The sequence below is a fragment of the Cupressus sempervirens genome, chromosome 3, assembly GCF_028749045.1.
Source record: "Cupressus sempervirens isolate cs-2001-9-10 chromosome 3, ASM2874904v1, whole genome shotgun sequence".
Classification (NCBI taxonomy): Eukaryota; Viridiplantae; Streptophyta; class Pinopsida; order Cupressales; family Cupressaceae; genus Cupressus; species Cupressus sempervirens.
This window is the reverse complement of record NC_143120.1, coordinates 1,045,718,667-1,045,734,159: the sequence shown is the minus strand read 5'-3', so window position 1 is coordinate 1,045,734,159 and position 15,493 is coordinate 1,045,718,667. Positions and strand designations below refer to the sequence as shown.

Below are 15,493 nucleotides of genomic sequence, written 5' to 3'. Positions count from 1 at the left end.
TAGCAAAACACTATTTACGCGCACTGTAGCAAAATCACTCTTGACCCGCACTGTAGCAACACACTATTCACGGCTACAAGCAACTTCTAACCTGAACTTTACAGCTCTCTTAACCTATGTGCGAACTCACCAATAAATCCTAGTGTGTTTCCAAAATGAAAACACTCGGTAATCCTCCTGATTGTGTCTTTCAACAACGAAGAGAATGCTAGCAAAGAGGGATTTTGTCCTCCAAGATCAACAATTAGATTTCCCAGAAATCCAATAGCATAATAGTAATATCATCCAAGCATACCCCAACTCATTCCAGCCAAGAGAATATAAAGTCCTCCAAGAAGTCGACTTCATTTGCATAAGCAATGTGGAATAAATGGGAAATACCTTATTAAATCAACTTTATAGTAAAATGACTTAATTAATAAGTCTTTTATTTAATTATCACTTTATAAAAAAGTAAATTAACTTCAGCATTAAAATCATATGAGTCGAACTCAAAATACCATGTATGATAGCTCCTCAAAAAGAGCTTAACCAAATCCACCAAGCCGAATACTAGAACTTTCCATATCATTTGACTCCCACTAACTTACTAAAAATAGTAACTCCTAAAAATATTGCCAAATGAGCTCCCTGATCACTTCATTAGCCTGCAGAAGCTCCGGTCATAGGCTAATCTATTGACCTTGATGGTCACATTAAGTAGGGGACATTACATAGTGTCATTTTTGGTCGAGTAATAAGATGCTTAAATCTCCAACCCAAGCAACCTTTAACTCCTCTATTTATTCTTCTTTCAATATTATCTCCTTAGTTCTATAGGTTTTGGGCTGAAAGTACCTTTAGAAACAATTTCACATGGCATTCAGGATTAGTAGCCAGCTCCTTTTTCCAAACTTTCCAGCATGTCAATACCTCAAGTCCTAATGAACAACTCACTTCAATTTTGGCCTTTATCAAACATAGTGGCTTCGGAAAGAATTTCATGCAGCATTTGGGATTAGTAGCCAGCTCCTTTTTCCATACTTTCTAGCATGTTGATACCTCAAGTCCTGATGAACAACTCACTTCAATTTCGGCCTTCAACAAACATAGTGAGCCCTCGAGCACCTCTTATTTGCCTTCCCCAGTTGAAGACTCCACTTGTAAGCCTTTGCCACCAAAGACAAATAAATTCAGGATTAGCACTCTTCCACTTCCTTTTCCGATCGGACTTAGTAGCCAAGAAGCACCATTCCCGAACTTGCATACTTATACAAACTTTGGGACGATTAAGACTTAATACTCATTGGGTTTTGACCTACCCTAGAGACTTAAGGTATTGATCACCAAATTACTACAAAATCGATCTCCACATTGTATTGGCTCAACACAAAATATACTAGGTCGGACAAGTAGCTTGAGCATTGATTTTCTAGGAAAGAGAATAAGAAGGCAAAATCCTAAAACTTGACAAGTAGTGAAGCTACTAAAACCTAACACTCAAACTCAAACTTATGAAAATGGGTTTTGGCAAGATTACAAAAATAGGTAAAGTATATTTTTACCAAGGGATCAAAAATATGGCAACACTTGTAATGTTCCCATCATTAAATAAATAATTAATCAAACCTTTGTTAATGGGCCAATTGATTTAGTATATCTCGGACCCGTTTTTATTTTGTTTCCGTAGGTAAGTGTAGCAGTTGGCTATCTTTGTGCACCCTCGGCAAGGTTTTCCTTAACGGGTATTTAAGCACGACTTGTAGGTAGTTGTTGGTATGCAATTTGGATTGTTTCTTTGTGCTGCAAATTCCCGTTGGGATTCTCTATTATTAGCCATTTCGAAAGTGAAAGATCTTCCCTACTTGGCTTTCTGGTTTTGGTAGGATTCATCCCTCACCCTATTCCATTGTTGTATTGCTTTGCTCGAATCTGGCAATTCCGCGCTATCTTTGTTTGCAAATACTTATATCTGTATCAATCTATGATTTGGTTTTCAATATTTGTACTAGCATTGTTTGGTGTCTTTGGCGAATGCAATCACTTGTATTGATAACTCTAAGCACGGTCCAAATCATTGGTGCAACCTGCAATACCTTCCATCCCACATGGCACTATACCATCTGTACACTTTCAATAACCCTTGCCTCCACCGTACAGCACCGCATAGCCTCTTTTCATATCCAGCACGTCCTCCTTCCTGCATTGTATGACCTCCTTCCTACTATACAACCTTGCACAGTATGGCCAGCTCCACACCCCCTTCACCATACGACTCTCACACTCCCTTGGCACACACCATACGTCCATCACCAACCTAAACACCATACAACATCTTGAGTTAAGCGTACAGCCATCAACATCTTTTTACGGCCTTTGTTTTCCCCTCCTTGCTTGGTGTGGCACATGCCCTGAACCGTACAGCTCCTTCCTGCATTGTACGGCCACTACAATTGTCTCCATCAATTGGTAATTTGAGTTATGAACGGGACAATACCTTACGTAGAGGGAACATAGGGGAACGGAAACATTACAGTGGTATTAGAGCTAACCATCTTGCCAACCTGTGGACAGTGAATGAGAGTTTATACTTTATAGCTGGAAGAGAAGAAGATACCATTCGGTTGATAGAATGGCGGCGGAACAAGAACCCACAGCTATCGAACTCTTGAAGCCACTAAGAGAACTTGCGAGGAATTAGGCATAGATTAATGACACTCAACGACTCATGGAAGAAACTCTCAAGAAATTAGCAGACAATAAGCTATCGCCAGTGAACAAAATGGTCACAGGGTGGACTCGGTGTCGAGTAAGGCAAACTCTCATCCAACATGTTCTCGACCTTCCATGTCGTCTTTTCCCCCATGGATGGAGGCACCACACAGAGGGAAGCAGACAACCTTTGAGGAAGTTCAAGAACAGTTGAAAGAAGACTGGAAGAATGTGAATTTTGAGGAAGATATATCCTAAAAAGATTATGCAAAATTGAGACTGAGATACTCGAGAGGCAGAAATTGAGGATATTTTAACGATGATCTCAGAAGGAAGTTGAGTAAAGTAAATTTGTCACCATTTGACGGATCCGGATCCATATCCACTCAAGTGTGGGTAATGAGGGTTGATACTTACTTTCAACTTAATCCAATGCCAGAAGAAGAAGCAATCAAATTTGCAGCATTACACTTGGAGGGAGTGGCGCATGAGTGGTGGCATCACGGCACCATTACACTGGGGCATGACCAAATAAATACCTATGTGGAATTCACTGAAAGATTGATAGATCGATTTGATGGTAAAGATCCGAAACTTAATTTCAAAGAATTGGCACAACTAAGGCAAACTAGATCGGTCGACCAGTACATTACAGAATTTCAGAAACTCTCTGTTTTGGTCACAGACATTTCCGAAAGAAGAGGGATAGTGCTCTTCAATTCCGTTATTGTATTACTTTGTTCGGACCTAGAAATTCCACATACTATCTTTATTTGCAAATACTTATATCTATATCAATCTGTGATTTGGTTTTCAATATTTGTACTGGGGTTGTTTCGTGTCTCTAGCGAATGCAATCACTTGTACAGATAACTCTGAGCACGGTCTGAATCATTGGCGCAACCTACAATACCTTCCATCCCATACGACACTTTACCATCTGTACACTTTCCATAACCCTTGCCTTCACTGTACATCACCACATAGCCTCTTCTCATATCCCACACGGCCTTGCACAGTACGGCCAGCTGCACACACCCTTCACCATATGGCTCTCAGACTCCCTTGGCACACACCGTACGACAATCACCAACCTGAACACCATACGGCATCTTGAGTTCAACGTACAGCCATCAACATCTTTATATGGCCTCTGTTTTCCCCTCCCAGCTTGGTGTGGCACATGCCTCAAACTGTATAGCCCCTTCCTGCATTGTACGACCGCTACAATTGTCTCCATTAGTCGGTAATTTGAGTTACGAACAGGACAATACTTTACGCAGAGGGAACATAGGGCAACGGGAACATTACAGTGGTATCAGAGCTAACCATCCTACCAGCCTATGGCCAGTGAATGAGATTTTATAGCCGGAAGAGAAGAAAATCCCATTCAGTTGATAGAATGGCGGCGAAACAAGAACCCGCAGCTATCGAATTCTTGGAGCTACTACGAGAACTTGCGAGGAATCAAGCACAGATCAATGATACTCAACAACTCATGGAAGAAACTCTCAGGAAATTAGCAAAAAATAAGATATCTGATGAACAAAATGGTCATAGTGCAGACTCACTATCAAGTAAGGAAAACCCTCATCCAATACGCTCTCGACCTTCCATGTCGTCTTTCCCCCCTGGACGGAGGCACCACACAAAGGGAAGCAGACAACTTTTGAAGAAGTTCAAGAATAGTTGAGAGAAGACTGGAAGAAGGCGAATTTTGAGGAAGATATATTCGACAAAGATTACACAGAATTGAGAATAAGATACTCAGGAGGCGGAAACTCAGGATATTTTAACGATGATCTCAAAAAGAAGTTGAGAAAAGTAAATTTGTCACCATTTGACAGATCTGGATCCATATCTGCTCAAGCGTGGGTAATGAAAGCTGATACTTCCAACTTAATCCAATGCCAGAAGTAGTCAAATTTGCAGCATTACACTTGGAGGGAGCGGTGCATCAGTGGTGGTATCACGGCACCATCACACTAGGGCATGACCAAATAAATACCTACGTGGAATTCATGAAAGATTGATAGATTGATTTGATGGTAAAGATCCGGAGATTAATTTCAATGAATTAGCCAAACTGAGGCAAACTGGATCAGTTGACCAGTACATTACGGAATTTCAGAAACTTTCTGTTTTGGTCATGGACATTTCCGAAAGAAGATGGATAGTGCTCTTCATAGACGAACTAACAGAACCACTGAAGGGTTGGGTAAAAGGGTTCAATCATGCCATCCTGTTGGAGGCCACTATGAAGGCTCGGAGTATGGCATCATCATCGACACCCTCCTCTCGAGGTTATTCACATTCCAAACAATCGGTATTTCGCAAGGACAAAGGTAATAAACCTCTATCGAAGAAGCCGTCGTTGGACAAAGTTACCAAACAAGAGCTCCGAAGGAAGAAACTATGCTTTAACTGCAAGGGACTGTGGGAACCTAGGCACAAATGCCTCGAGAAAGGGAAAATTCACTACATTGAAGTCGTATCAAATGATGACGATGAACAAGAAGATCTACCCTCCGAAGACAATCATCCCCATGAGGACACCAAAATCATTAGTCTGAATCGTACAAAGAGAATTGCAGCATTGGTATGGCACAAAGGAACTATCACCCTAGCCAGAAGCCTGAGGTGTCCAATGTTTCGTCTACGGGGAACCCTTCAAGGGTCATGTTGATGCTTGATAGCAGAGCCACTCTAAACTTCAATAACTCATCTTTGGTGAAATGAAGAGGTCTACCTACTGAGATGCACGTAGAATTCCAGGTCAAGGTCGTCGAAGGGACCCTTCTGCCCTGTACAAACCTTGTTCCCCAACTAAGTATCACCATAGCTAACCACATGGTCATAGAGGATTTCTTTATAGTGGACCTAAATGATATGGAGGTTATTTTGGGCATACAGTTGATGGAGACACTTGATGAATACACTTAGAGCTTCAAACGAATGGACTTCACTTTTGTTGTCGATCAAGTTATGTGATCAGCTTCCCCAAATCTTATTTGGTATATATTATGCATTCGGTAGCATAGATACAAGGATAGTATCACTGATATCTAAATATTGATGCTTGACTATGATATCGAATAGCACATTCGATGAAGCTATCTCACTGTGTTAAGTTTGAACCAAATACACATGTCATGCTAAGATTACCTCTTTGTTTCAATTGGTTTTCCAGATTCAAGTTTTAATTCTCTAAAGTTCCTTAAGTGAAGTTCTCGAGTCTTGAGAACTATATTGTGACAATACTGATTTTATATTATTCTTCCCATTAATTGAGTTTCAGCAAATGAGTTGATATCCTCTGAGATTAGACACCTAGGACTCACCCAGTTGGATGGCCAAGAAAGAGGGTGAAGAGGTGGAAGAAGGTTCTGCAAAAACAAGAAAACAAAGTCAAAATTGATATAACAATTTTTTTTTTTTTTTAAACAAAACTAATCAATAGCTCATGCATGTCAATCCAATTACTTTGTTGTCAAGTCAAGCAGTGGTGATCGGGTACTAGAAACCCATCCAAAAACCTTGGCCAAGGTTGTTAAAGGCATTCTTGCCTTCTAAAGATCACATGATGTCTGTAGTGCCAATTATTCAAACATGTCCGTCTATAGTTGAGCAGACATTCTAAACACAGATGGTTGGACTAGTAGTGCCCCAAGCCTAGTCCCGAGGTAGGGAGGGCCTTTCTTATCAAAAGATTGTGTGGGGATTGATATGGTCTAATATACCTTCTATCCCACACGACACTATACCATCCGTACACTTTCCATAACCCTTGCCTCCACTGTAGTTCTCAATATTTGTACTGGCGTTTTTTGGTGACTCTAGCGAATGCAATCACTTGTACTAATAACTCTAAGCACAGTCTGAATCATTGGCACAACCTGCAATACCTTCTGTCCCACATGACGCTATACCATCCGTACACTTTCCATAACCCTTGCCTCCACCGTACATCACCACATAGCCTCTTTTCGTATCTCGAGCGATTGCTTCCTGCACCGTACGACCTCCTTTCTACTGTATGGCGTTGCACAGTACGGCCAGCTCCACACCCCGTTCACCATACGACTCTCACACTCCCTTGGCACACACTATACAGCCATCACCAACCTGAACACCATATGACATCTTGAGTTCAATGTACGGCCATCGACATCTTTGTACAGCCTCCATTTTCCCCTCCCAACTTGGTGTAGCACATGCCCTGAATTGTATGGCCCCTTCCTGCATTACACGACCACTACAATTGTCTCCATCACTCTGTAGTTTGAGTTACAAACAGAACAATACCTTACACAGAGGGAACATAGGGGAACTGGAACATTACAACACTTTGGAAATATTCTCATTGACCTTGATAACCTTGGGATCAAAAATATGGCAACACTTGGGATCAAAAATTGTTCTTGCCCTAATTCTTCTTTTAACTTGACCTTGATAACCTTCACCTTCTCTTGTTTGAGGTCAATTATTCTCCTTGCTGCAATCATTTTTGTCTTTGAACTTGGTTTGTATCCTAATTTTCCTTATTCCATGAGATGTGTTATTTGCAATTCGACTATCACCCTTGATTGAGGTTTCCAACAAATTTGGATATGCAACATTTATCATCATAGTCATTTCATCTACATCATTGAATATGTTATATCCTTCTCTTTCATATTGCTCTTGATGTTGCGGTTATTCCTCCTTCATGCCCTTGGATTGTCGGCTTTGCACTTGCACTTCCATCTTTAGTTTCCAATTCTAGCCCTTTTGCTTGCTTGATAAATCCCCTATGATTGCTTGGTTGATGCTTCCATGCTGTCCTTGATGTTGTAAGACCCTTGTTCATGAAGAGGCTTGACCCTGAAAATTATCCTTGCACATGAAATGCTCAGACCTGTGTCATCTTCTTGCTGTTCGTTGCAATCTTGAAAATCATCTTTTGCTTGAACTTCTCTCTCCTTGCATTCTTGCAAAACAAGAGGAAAGGTTTATGTTGAGTTTAAGAAATAATGAATGTGAACAAAATTAAGATACTCTTATGATAATACATCCTTTCCTAATTACATGATTTCATCTTGGGATTGAAGTTGCACTTGGATAAGGAAATTTCTCGTCTGCAATCTCAACCCTACCCTTGCATTGACATTAAACAATATCTAATTTTGATTTGAATTCTGATTCCCTGCATCTGAAGCACCTGATTTCTCACTTGAACATGCCCAGCAAGTTAGTTAATTTGATCAGGATTTTACATTGCATAATCAAATTCAAGTTCATATCTGATTGAGTTCTAGGAAAATTCTGAGTGAGAAGTTTCCTTGAAAAAGTTCGATCCTGACCTACCTTGGATGTTGACAAACACTCAACTTGTTTTCTCAATTGTGATCTTCGCTTCTCTTAAGTCTGCTCTGCCTTAATTTGATCTAATTGCTTTGGTTTGCATTGAATTGTGTTTGTGACGGAGGCATTTGATCTTCCTTTATATGCATTCTAGAGATGTATCCATTAGGCTTACAAGGCCGGCCTTCTTAAGCAATTTAAAGATTTCCTTTTATAATTTACATTCCCTAAGCATGCCCATCTGATTAGCAATTTGTTTGCATCTCCCAGAAAGGTCAACCTGATTTGAACTTTGAATTTTCCACTCATTGACGTTCAACTTTTTTAAGAGGCACTTAAAATCTAGATAAAGGGAGGCCGGATTTTTTACCTTGATTGGGCTTATTGTTCGAATGACATTGCAAGCCCATTTTGCTCCCATGACAAATCAAATTTCTCTCCTTCCTTCGAATTTCATGACTTTGGCAAATCAGATTTTTCCTTTTCATTGTTTGAATTTTTACAAATGTTTGTTGAGCACTGGATATTTGTTTGCACAAGAGCATGGCAATCAAATTGAGTTGCTTGAATGTTTGGCAATTTCATTGTTAACTTGACCACACTTTTCCCTCAAGCCTCCTAATTGATTGCAGGTCAAACTTCACCTTTCTTGGGCTTTAGGAAATTTGTCTAAGGTAGGTCGGATTTCTGACATTTCTTGGGATTTTGCCCCAAGGGAGGTCGGATTTCCGACCTTTCTTGTGCTCTTCTCATTAAGGCCACATAAAGTAATGTAGTACGTGATAAAGTACTTAGCATCCTACAAGTAATTCTAGGCGTTTACAATTTCCCTACAACAATTTCAGTTTTTTCACCTTGATTTGGATTTCTACTTTCAAATACAAATAAGGATTCTCGTGCTTGACAGGAGTTTACATAATGTTAATTGAGATTTTTGGCATTTTTCTTGGCTAAATGCATGGCAATCAGCTTCAATTCCTTGATTGATGCTTGGAAGCTTCATTGATGATGCCCAGATCTCACCCTTTCCTTAAGCATTTTCATTGCTAGGCTGGTTGATTTCACCCTTGGTTTGGGAAAATTAGTCCAGGGGACATTGGATTTCTAACCTAGGTTGAGCTCTTTAACTCAGACTGACTTCAAAAATTTCACGAAGTGTTGGAAATTCAGCTTGGAGCAATCAGATTTTCACTTTAATTTCTTTGGTTTCCATCAATAAAATTCCATCACTTGTATGTACAAATTGTCTTGGCTTAAATTGGAATTCTACGCTTGTTTGAAATTTCAATCAATACTCAATCCAATTTGTTTGTTTGCCCAAGTTTTTCCCAAAGAGATCAGATTTCAACCAAGCACAAGGAATTTCATCATGTTCCAATCGGAATTTAGGGTTTGCTTAGACAAAAGTCTCATCCAAGTTGGAATTTTGGTAGTCTTTAGGAACCTTGCTTAGGATCCTAGCAAATTCTACTAAGTGTGTGGATCAAGTCTTGACAATTGAAACTTCTAACTCATTCCAAGTTCTTGACTTGCAACTAGGAATCAACTTGCATCTCAACCTTGCTCAAATTTCTTACCTTGTCAACATTTGAGACTTCAAAATCAATTGCTAGACTAAGACTAAACTAACAAACTGCCAAGAAAAAGGTGGGGGTCCCCATTTGCAATGGACCACGTGTATTTACAACACAATACCATATTTCTTGGACAACTTAATGGCTCTCTTGGAAAAATATGAAACCTGCCATCTGTTGCCTTAAGTAGAGGTTGAATTAATTTGGGCTTTGTCTTTGCACCCTTAAAAGATATGTTTGCACAAAACGATCTGTCTGGTAGTACTTTGCTACATAGAGTTGTACCTACAAGTACAGCTATAGTCTTTGTCACTTCATGTGTGGCCACATGGTAAAAATATGTGTTCTCCCTACTGCATATCATATAAATCATTTAGCTTTATACTTTTCTATATCACCATGTTAACCTGTGACTGCTCAGAATGGATTTTTCAGAAACAATCCTGAATCTTGGTACTGCTGCATACTCCACCTGCAGCAGTCAATATAATTTATTGTTTAACTAGAGAAAGGTGAATTTTCTTAACTTTTCCACGGACCAATGGCTGGCAATTCCTGAAGTTTCCTTCCATTTCTGACCCGTGCCCAGGACATTGCTTGAGATATTCGGAGTTGGGGGAAGACAGGTGAGGCATTGCCAAAGGCATCCCAACATCCTCAGTATAAGGCCACCTGAAAAAGATAGGGGTATGCATCCCCGGGTGTCCTTGCTTTCTTCTCATCACATAATTAAAAAAATAGTTGAGATGCATTTGTGGCTGATATTTACAAGTATCATAGTTAAGGCTGAGGAACGTCCTCAATCCCATGCAATGGTTGAGCATTATTACAGATAACTCATGTTTACCTTATTATGCATGGAAGTTCCTACAATTTCAAGCAGGGAAGACATGAAACTAGTACTCTCAAAACTCAGAAATAAGTAATGCATATACTGCTGAATTATGATGCTGCAACAAGAAACGGCAATGATTTTGACAGAAAATCTGCTAATTCAAATTCCACTGAGCAATTTTGATTGCACAAAAAGTTTAATGCTGCATCTCAATCCAAATCGATGCTACAGGTTATATTGAATACTACTAACCAACCAGGAATGGAATATTATATAAGGCTACTGAACAAGAATGGATATATCATCTTTAAGTACAAAGCAACTTAGAAAAGGTTCACGAGTACATTCACACCAAAAAAAAAGTTTAACTGGACAAAAAGACATTTGAAAACAGGTTGATTGGGTCAACAAAGAGAAGGAAACCATACAAGATTAAGTAATGGTCTAAGGAAATCCCCTTTTTCATATCCTCTTGTGCTTTGGTTAGGCGTTCCCGAGCATCTTTCAGATCTTGAGCATTATTACATGAACTTTGTGTCCGTCTCAATAAGCCTCCTGTGCCATTTTGTTGCTCAGTCTCTTGAAGGGTTATAAGCCTCTCAAGGTCACTAATTGCCTGTCCATAGTTACGTATCATGTTATGCAAAATTGATCTCCTAGAAATTGCCTGCACCAATAAACAAATGCTAATGAGATATTTTAAGAACCATAAACTCTGCCAATTCTTACCAATGACAGGTTTCATTCCATTGCTTGAAAAATATACTAATATGTCAGGTGACTTAATAGAGTTTTGAAAAAGTGAACTCTTAAGCATTGATGTTAAGCTCTTGATGCAAAAAAATTCACTTCCTCCATTTTTGGTGATAAAATTCCTGTGGCATATTGCAATGTCTTATAAATTCCTGTTTACTATTGTCCTCTACAAATTGCATTTTTGTCATTGAAATAACCAGAGCAATCAAGACAAGTTCATATGCAGATATTTTACAAATTTCACAATATAAATGCAATCACTTTGACAAGGCCAATGCTTCAGTCCTTAAATGTAAATAGCAGGTGAAACATGAATACAGCTAGACAAATACAAATTCAAAAGTAGCATATATTGACCTTCTGTTCTTGAAAAAGTTAAAAAACAGACTCAGACCTTGAGATACTTTGAATCAAGAGCCATGGCTCGACTACAGTCAGCAATAGCATCTGCAATGTGGCCTTGTGCATGAGATGCAGCAGCTCGATTGCAAAAGCATACTGCCGTAAAAGGCCTTGATTCAGTATTGCAAGATAAAGCAGAAGTATAATACTTCTCTGCTTCAGAAAATTTATTTGCTTGGAATGCTTCATTTCCTGCAGCCTGCATAAATATTAATGTCGAAATCTAATTGTTATTCATTTGATTAACAATTTTAAAAGTAAACCTTCACATTAGAAAAACTATGTTTGAGAAACAGAAACTACTTTAGAGACTTCAAATTATGGTCAAATGTAAAACTTGATTAACAGCAAATTAAAAATGCACACAAAAAAAACTAAAGTTACATCCAACATGTGCTTATAGTGTCAAAATTTATTGAAGGATTATTTGTCCCTTCTTAAAACTAGCTGTTCCTTCAAGCATAGATATATTTACAGCGTGGCATTTTGGCACCACTTGGTTGAATAATCTAGATATTCCTTGTGAAATTTACAATAAAATTTTCCAAGCAAGTAAAAGAACATATTAAATATTGAAATTCCATGAAGTTACCTTTAACAAATCCAACTTCAATAAGGAAACAAAGATGGCTTTTAAAATGTGATGATTAATCCCGAACATTTAAATCCATTAGCCTAAGCATAAAGCAGTTTTATTTCACTTGATCTAAGTATCAAGCTTTTGCATCATCAAGTGATTTCCAACAACCCAGCAGTTTTGTAGTTTTTAGCATTGTATATTATGACTCAAACAAGGTTTTGAGTTCTCACTGCCTCAATGGACTCTACGAGGAAGTTGCAGATGAAGCATGCATCCATCACCTACCACTCACAATCAATTGCCCTCAAAAACATTACCCTCTTAGGACACATTCATGTTATTATAAAATTGATTTATATAATAAAGACAAAAGGCTCTATTTGTAAGAGATTGAAAGAAGACGTTTCTAAGCAAAACATTCATTAAACAAAACTTCCTAACCAACGAAGATGACCATTATAGAAACATTACGATATTATTTTAATACCCTCCCTTGATGATCATCGTTCTAATTACCCTACAAAAGAATCTGCAGATCTTTTGGCCACTAATGCATAGAATGCTGCCCCCTTCTCCTCAAAACACTCTGCGACATGAGCTTGCTATCGAGACCTCCCTGGGTTTGTATAACTTCTGGATAAGACCAAGATAGCCACAATCCTTCCAACCTGATGTTGAGTAACAAAGCTTTCCCTCCTTGTAGCCAGAGACACCAAAATCAGCTTCTCAAATCAAAACCACAATTTGGCAAAAGCGACTAAGGTGGTCAGTCCATGTAGCACTAATACAAAGATCAGCCATCAGGCATATAAGTCTTTCTTGCAAATATGCCAATACTTGGGAGCTCAAAGACTAAGCAGTCAGCCCCTTTTTGACTTTATTTTAATTTCATCAAAAGGAAGATGTTGGTATCTTGAATGGATCAGCCATTGCATAGGAATTATAATTAATGCTGCCATAGATGACATGAAGTAGGTCAGCTTTGCTTCTGATATGGCATACGGTCTAGTTGATACGATAGCTCTATCACAGTGCTTTGAACTTCTCTATACATAGTTCACCTTCATCTTTATGTCTATCACCTTTATATCCAATTATATGTTCTTTTCTTGCCATTTAATAACCCACTTTCAAATAACTTTATATGATGACTTTATCTTTCAAATACCTTATCACTTTGGAGTTTGGCATTATCCTATTATTCATTTTAGGCACTTTATCTTTCTTGGCATCAATGACAACAATCTTGAATAGCTAATTTCTCTTGACAACAATGACAACAATATTTCCAACACATGTGACCTGATCAAAATAGAGAAAGAACAAAGAGATTGAGAAACAAAGAAATAAAGATATACTCAGTGAACAGTTAGATACACCTTCAGAGAAAAACTTGAAGAGAGTTTAGTTTTTCTTGAGAAACCAGACTTAGCAATGGGCATGAGTCTTTTCTCAAGAAATGGTCATCTTTGGAGAGGTTTTTTAATGGTCTTCATCTAGCATGAACCTATTGAGTTCAAAATTGCTGACAATTAGTGATTTATAAGCAGTTGCTTGATCCCATTCCCACAAGTAACCTTTTTCCTCTCACTGAATCATAAATATGATTATCCATTTCAAGCTGCAATTTTTTATTAAGAAAAATCTCAATGGCAATAGCTTAGATTAGTATTCCACTTAAACTTATTCAAACCGAATGCATAAAACAGTCAACTTAGCAGTCAGCTGCATTTTCAATTATTAGATAATAATTTAAACATTTTCTTATTGTTTTTACACCATTTCTTCAGAACCTTGCAATTGAAACAATATGCCTCTTTGGTAAATTAATTTAGTAAACATTCCATGTTCCTAAAGAATGTAAAGGTCTCATTATACCTTATGGTGTAAAAGATCACGGATGGTAGCTATCAATGGTGCTAATGTTTCCATCCGTTGTCCAGAAGATCTGCAAGTCCCATTATTGTATGCATTTAGACACTTTTTCAAGTACATGTCATTAATCTAATAAAACTAAGTGTAAAGAATTATTCCATTGCATGCCAAAAAAATGGTTGAACATATTCCTTACCTAACAATTGTACTATTCGCTTCCTCATACTTCAAAAGTGAAGTAAGTGCTTCATCAAGTCGACCTAAATAGAATTGTGCCTTTCCATTCATTTGCAACAACTGTAATTTTATGGGACAGTTACAGTTCCCTTCACCTGCTTCTGCATTGCTCATTTGGTCTTCACTGCCACTTTTGCTACAGTTATGATTCTGGTAGAAAGAAGCCAAGCCTTCTTCACACAATTGTATTACATCCTCATATTTGCACAACTGTGAAGAATGAAATAAAAAGTAATATAAAGAAGACTATACTGCATGAACCACTGAAAGAAATAGAAACTTGAACATGCACTTAAATTAAGTTTACATTATCTTTCTCAATTAGAAGAGAAGCCAAACAAACAATAGACACAAGTCACTTACTGATAAAAGAGCCCGGGCCTTCAATTCAAGCAACTTTTCAGAATGTGGACTGGTTAAAAGAAGCTCATTTACCAAACACAATGAATTTGATGCGTCTTCTAGTTTTTTTGTAGTCAGTAGCCTTACTGCTTGAGCCATCTTTTCTTCCACTTGCTTCCAGTGAAATGGCAATAAAAAAAATCATGTCTGTCAGAAATAGGAAGTTGGAAGGATACGACAATAATCAGGTTTTCAATGAACCAATACTTAGGAATCATTAAGTTTACTATTCTTACAATTTCCATTACAGTGATAATGTGTGAACACCATTCCAATCCAATTGTATCAATAGATATCTCAGTATGAAATATAAAATACATCACATGACAATTAGACAACGAGGAATGTGAAGCATATCTCAACGAAATGCTCACCATGTCGAATGCATACTTATTTGCTGAGTACTGTATTCAATCTCATAACAAGGGCAATTTAAGTATACCCTATGAATCCAGTTCACATAATAATCAAAATTACTGCAAACATTCTATTTTGGGTCCTATAAAACATCCAAGTATTGGAAACAAAGCCTCTTGGCAAATATGAATATCGTCAAAGACAAGACAAATAAATAAGAAAAAAGTATAAATTTTATATCTAGTAGCCCTGAAATATCTAAATTTTAAATAGTAAAACACAGTGTAGTCAGAAAAATTTGATGTGTGAAAAGATTGACAAAAAAGCTATATTAGTGAATAAAAAAATTAAGCCAAGCCTCATAAAGAACAGAAAATGCAGATGCAAGGGCAGACTGAGGGGATGAGATGCATCTTTGCAAATAATGGACTCAAATACTAC

At 38.0% G+C, this 15,493-nt stretch overlaps 1 protein-coding gene across 5 annotated transcripts in view; it reads right to left on the bottom strand.

Moving 5' to 3' along the window:
- The window catches only part of LOC149570317 (uncharacterized), a 108,954-nt gene that overhangs the window by 44,130 nt on the left and 49,331 nt on the right, over positions 1-15,493 (bottom strand). For 2 of the 5 annotated variants that reach the window (XM_089822942.1, XM_089822946.1), the window contains exons 4-8: positions 14,657-14,809; positions 14,253-14,503; positions 14,060-14,129; positions 11,594-11,800; positions 10,872-11,110 (exon numbers count right to left, since the gene is read on the bottom strand). In XM_089822942.1, coding sequence (XP_089679068.1) covers positions 10,872-11,110; positions 11,594-11,800; positions 14,060-14,129; positions 14,253-14,503; positions 14,657-14,809 — 920 coding nt within the window. The remainder of the gene's footprint in view (positions 1-10,871; positions 11,111-11,593; positions 11,801-14,059; positions 14,130-14,252; positions 14,504-14,656; positions 14,810-15,493) is intronic. The other 3 variants (XM_089822944.1, XM_089822945.1, XM_089822943.1) reach the window with 2 other exon arrangements.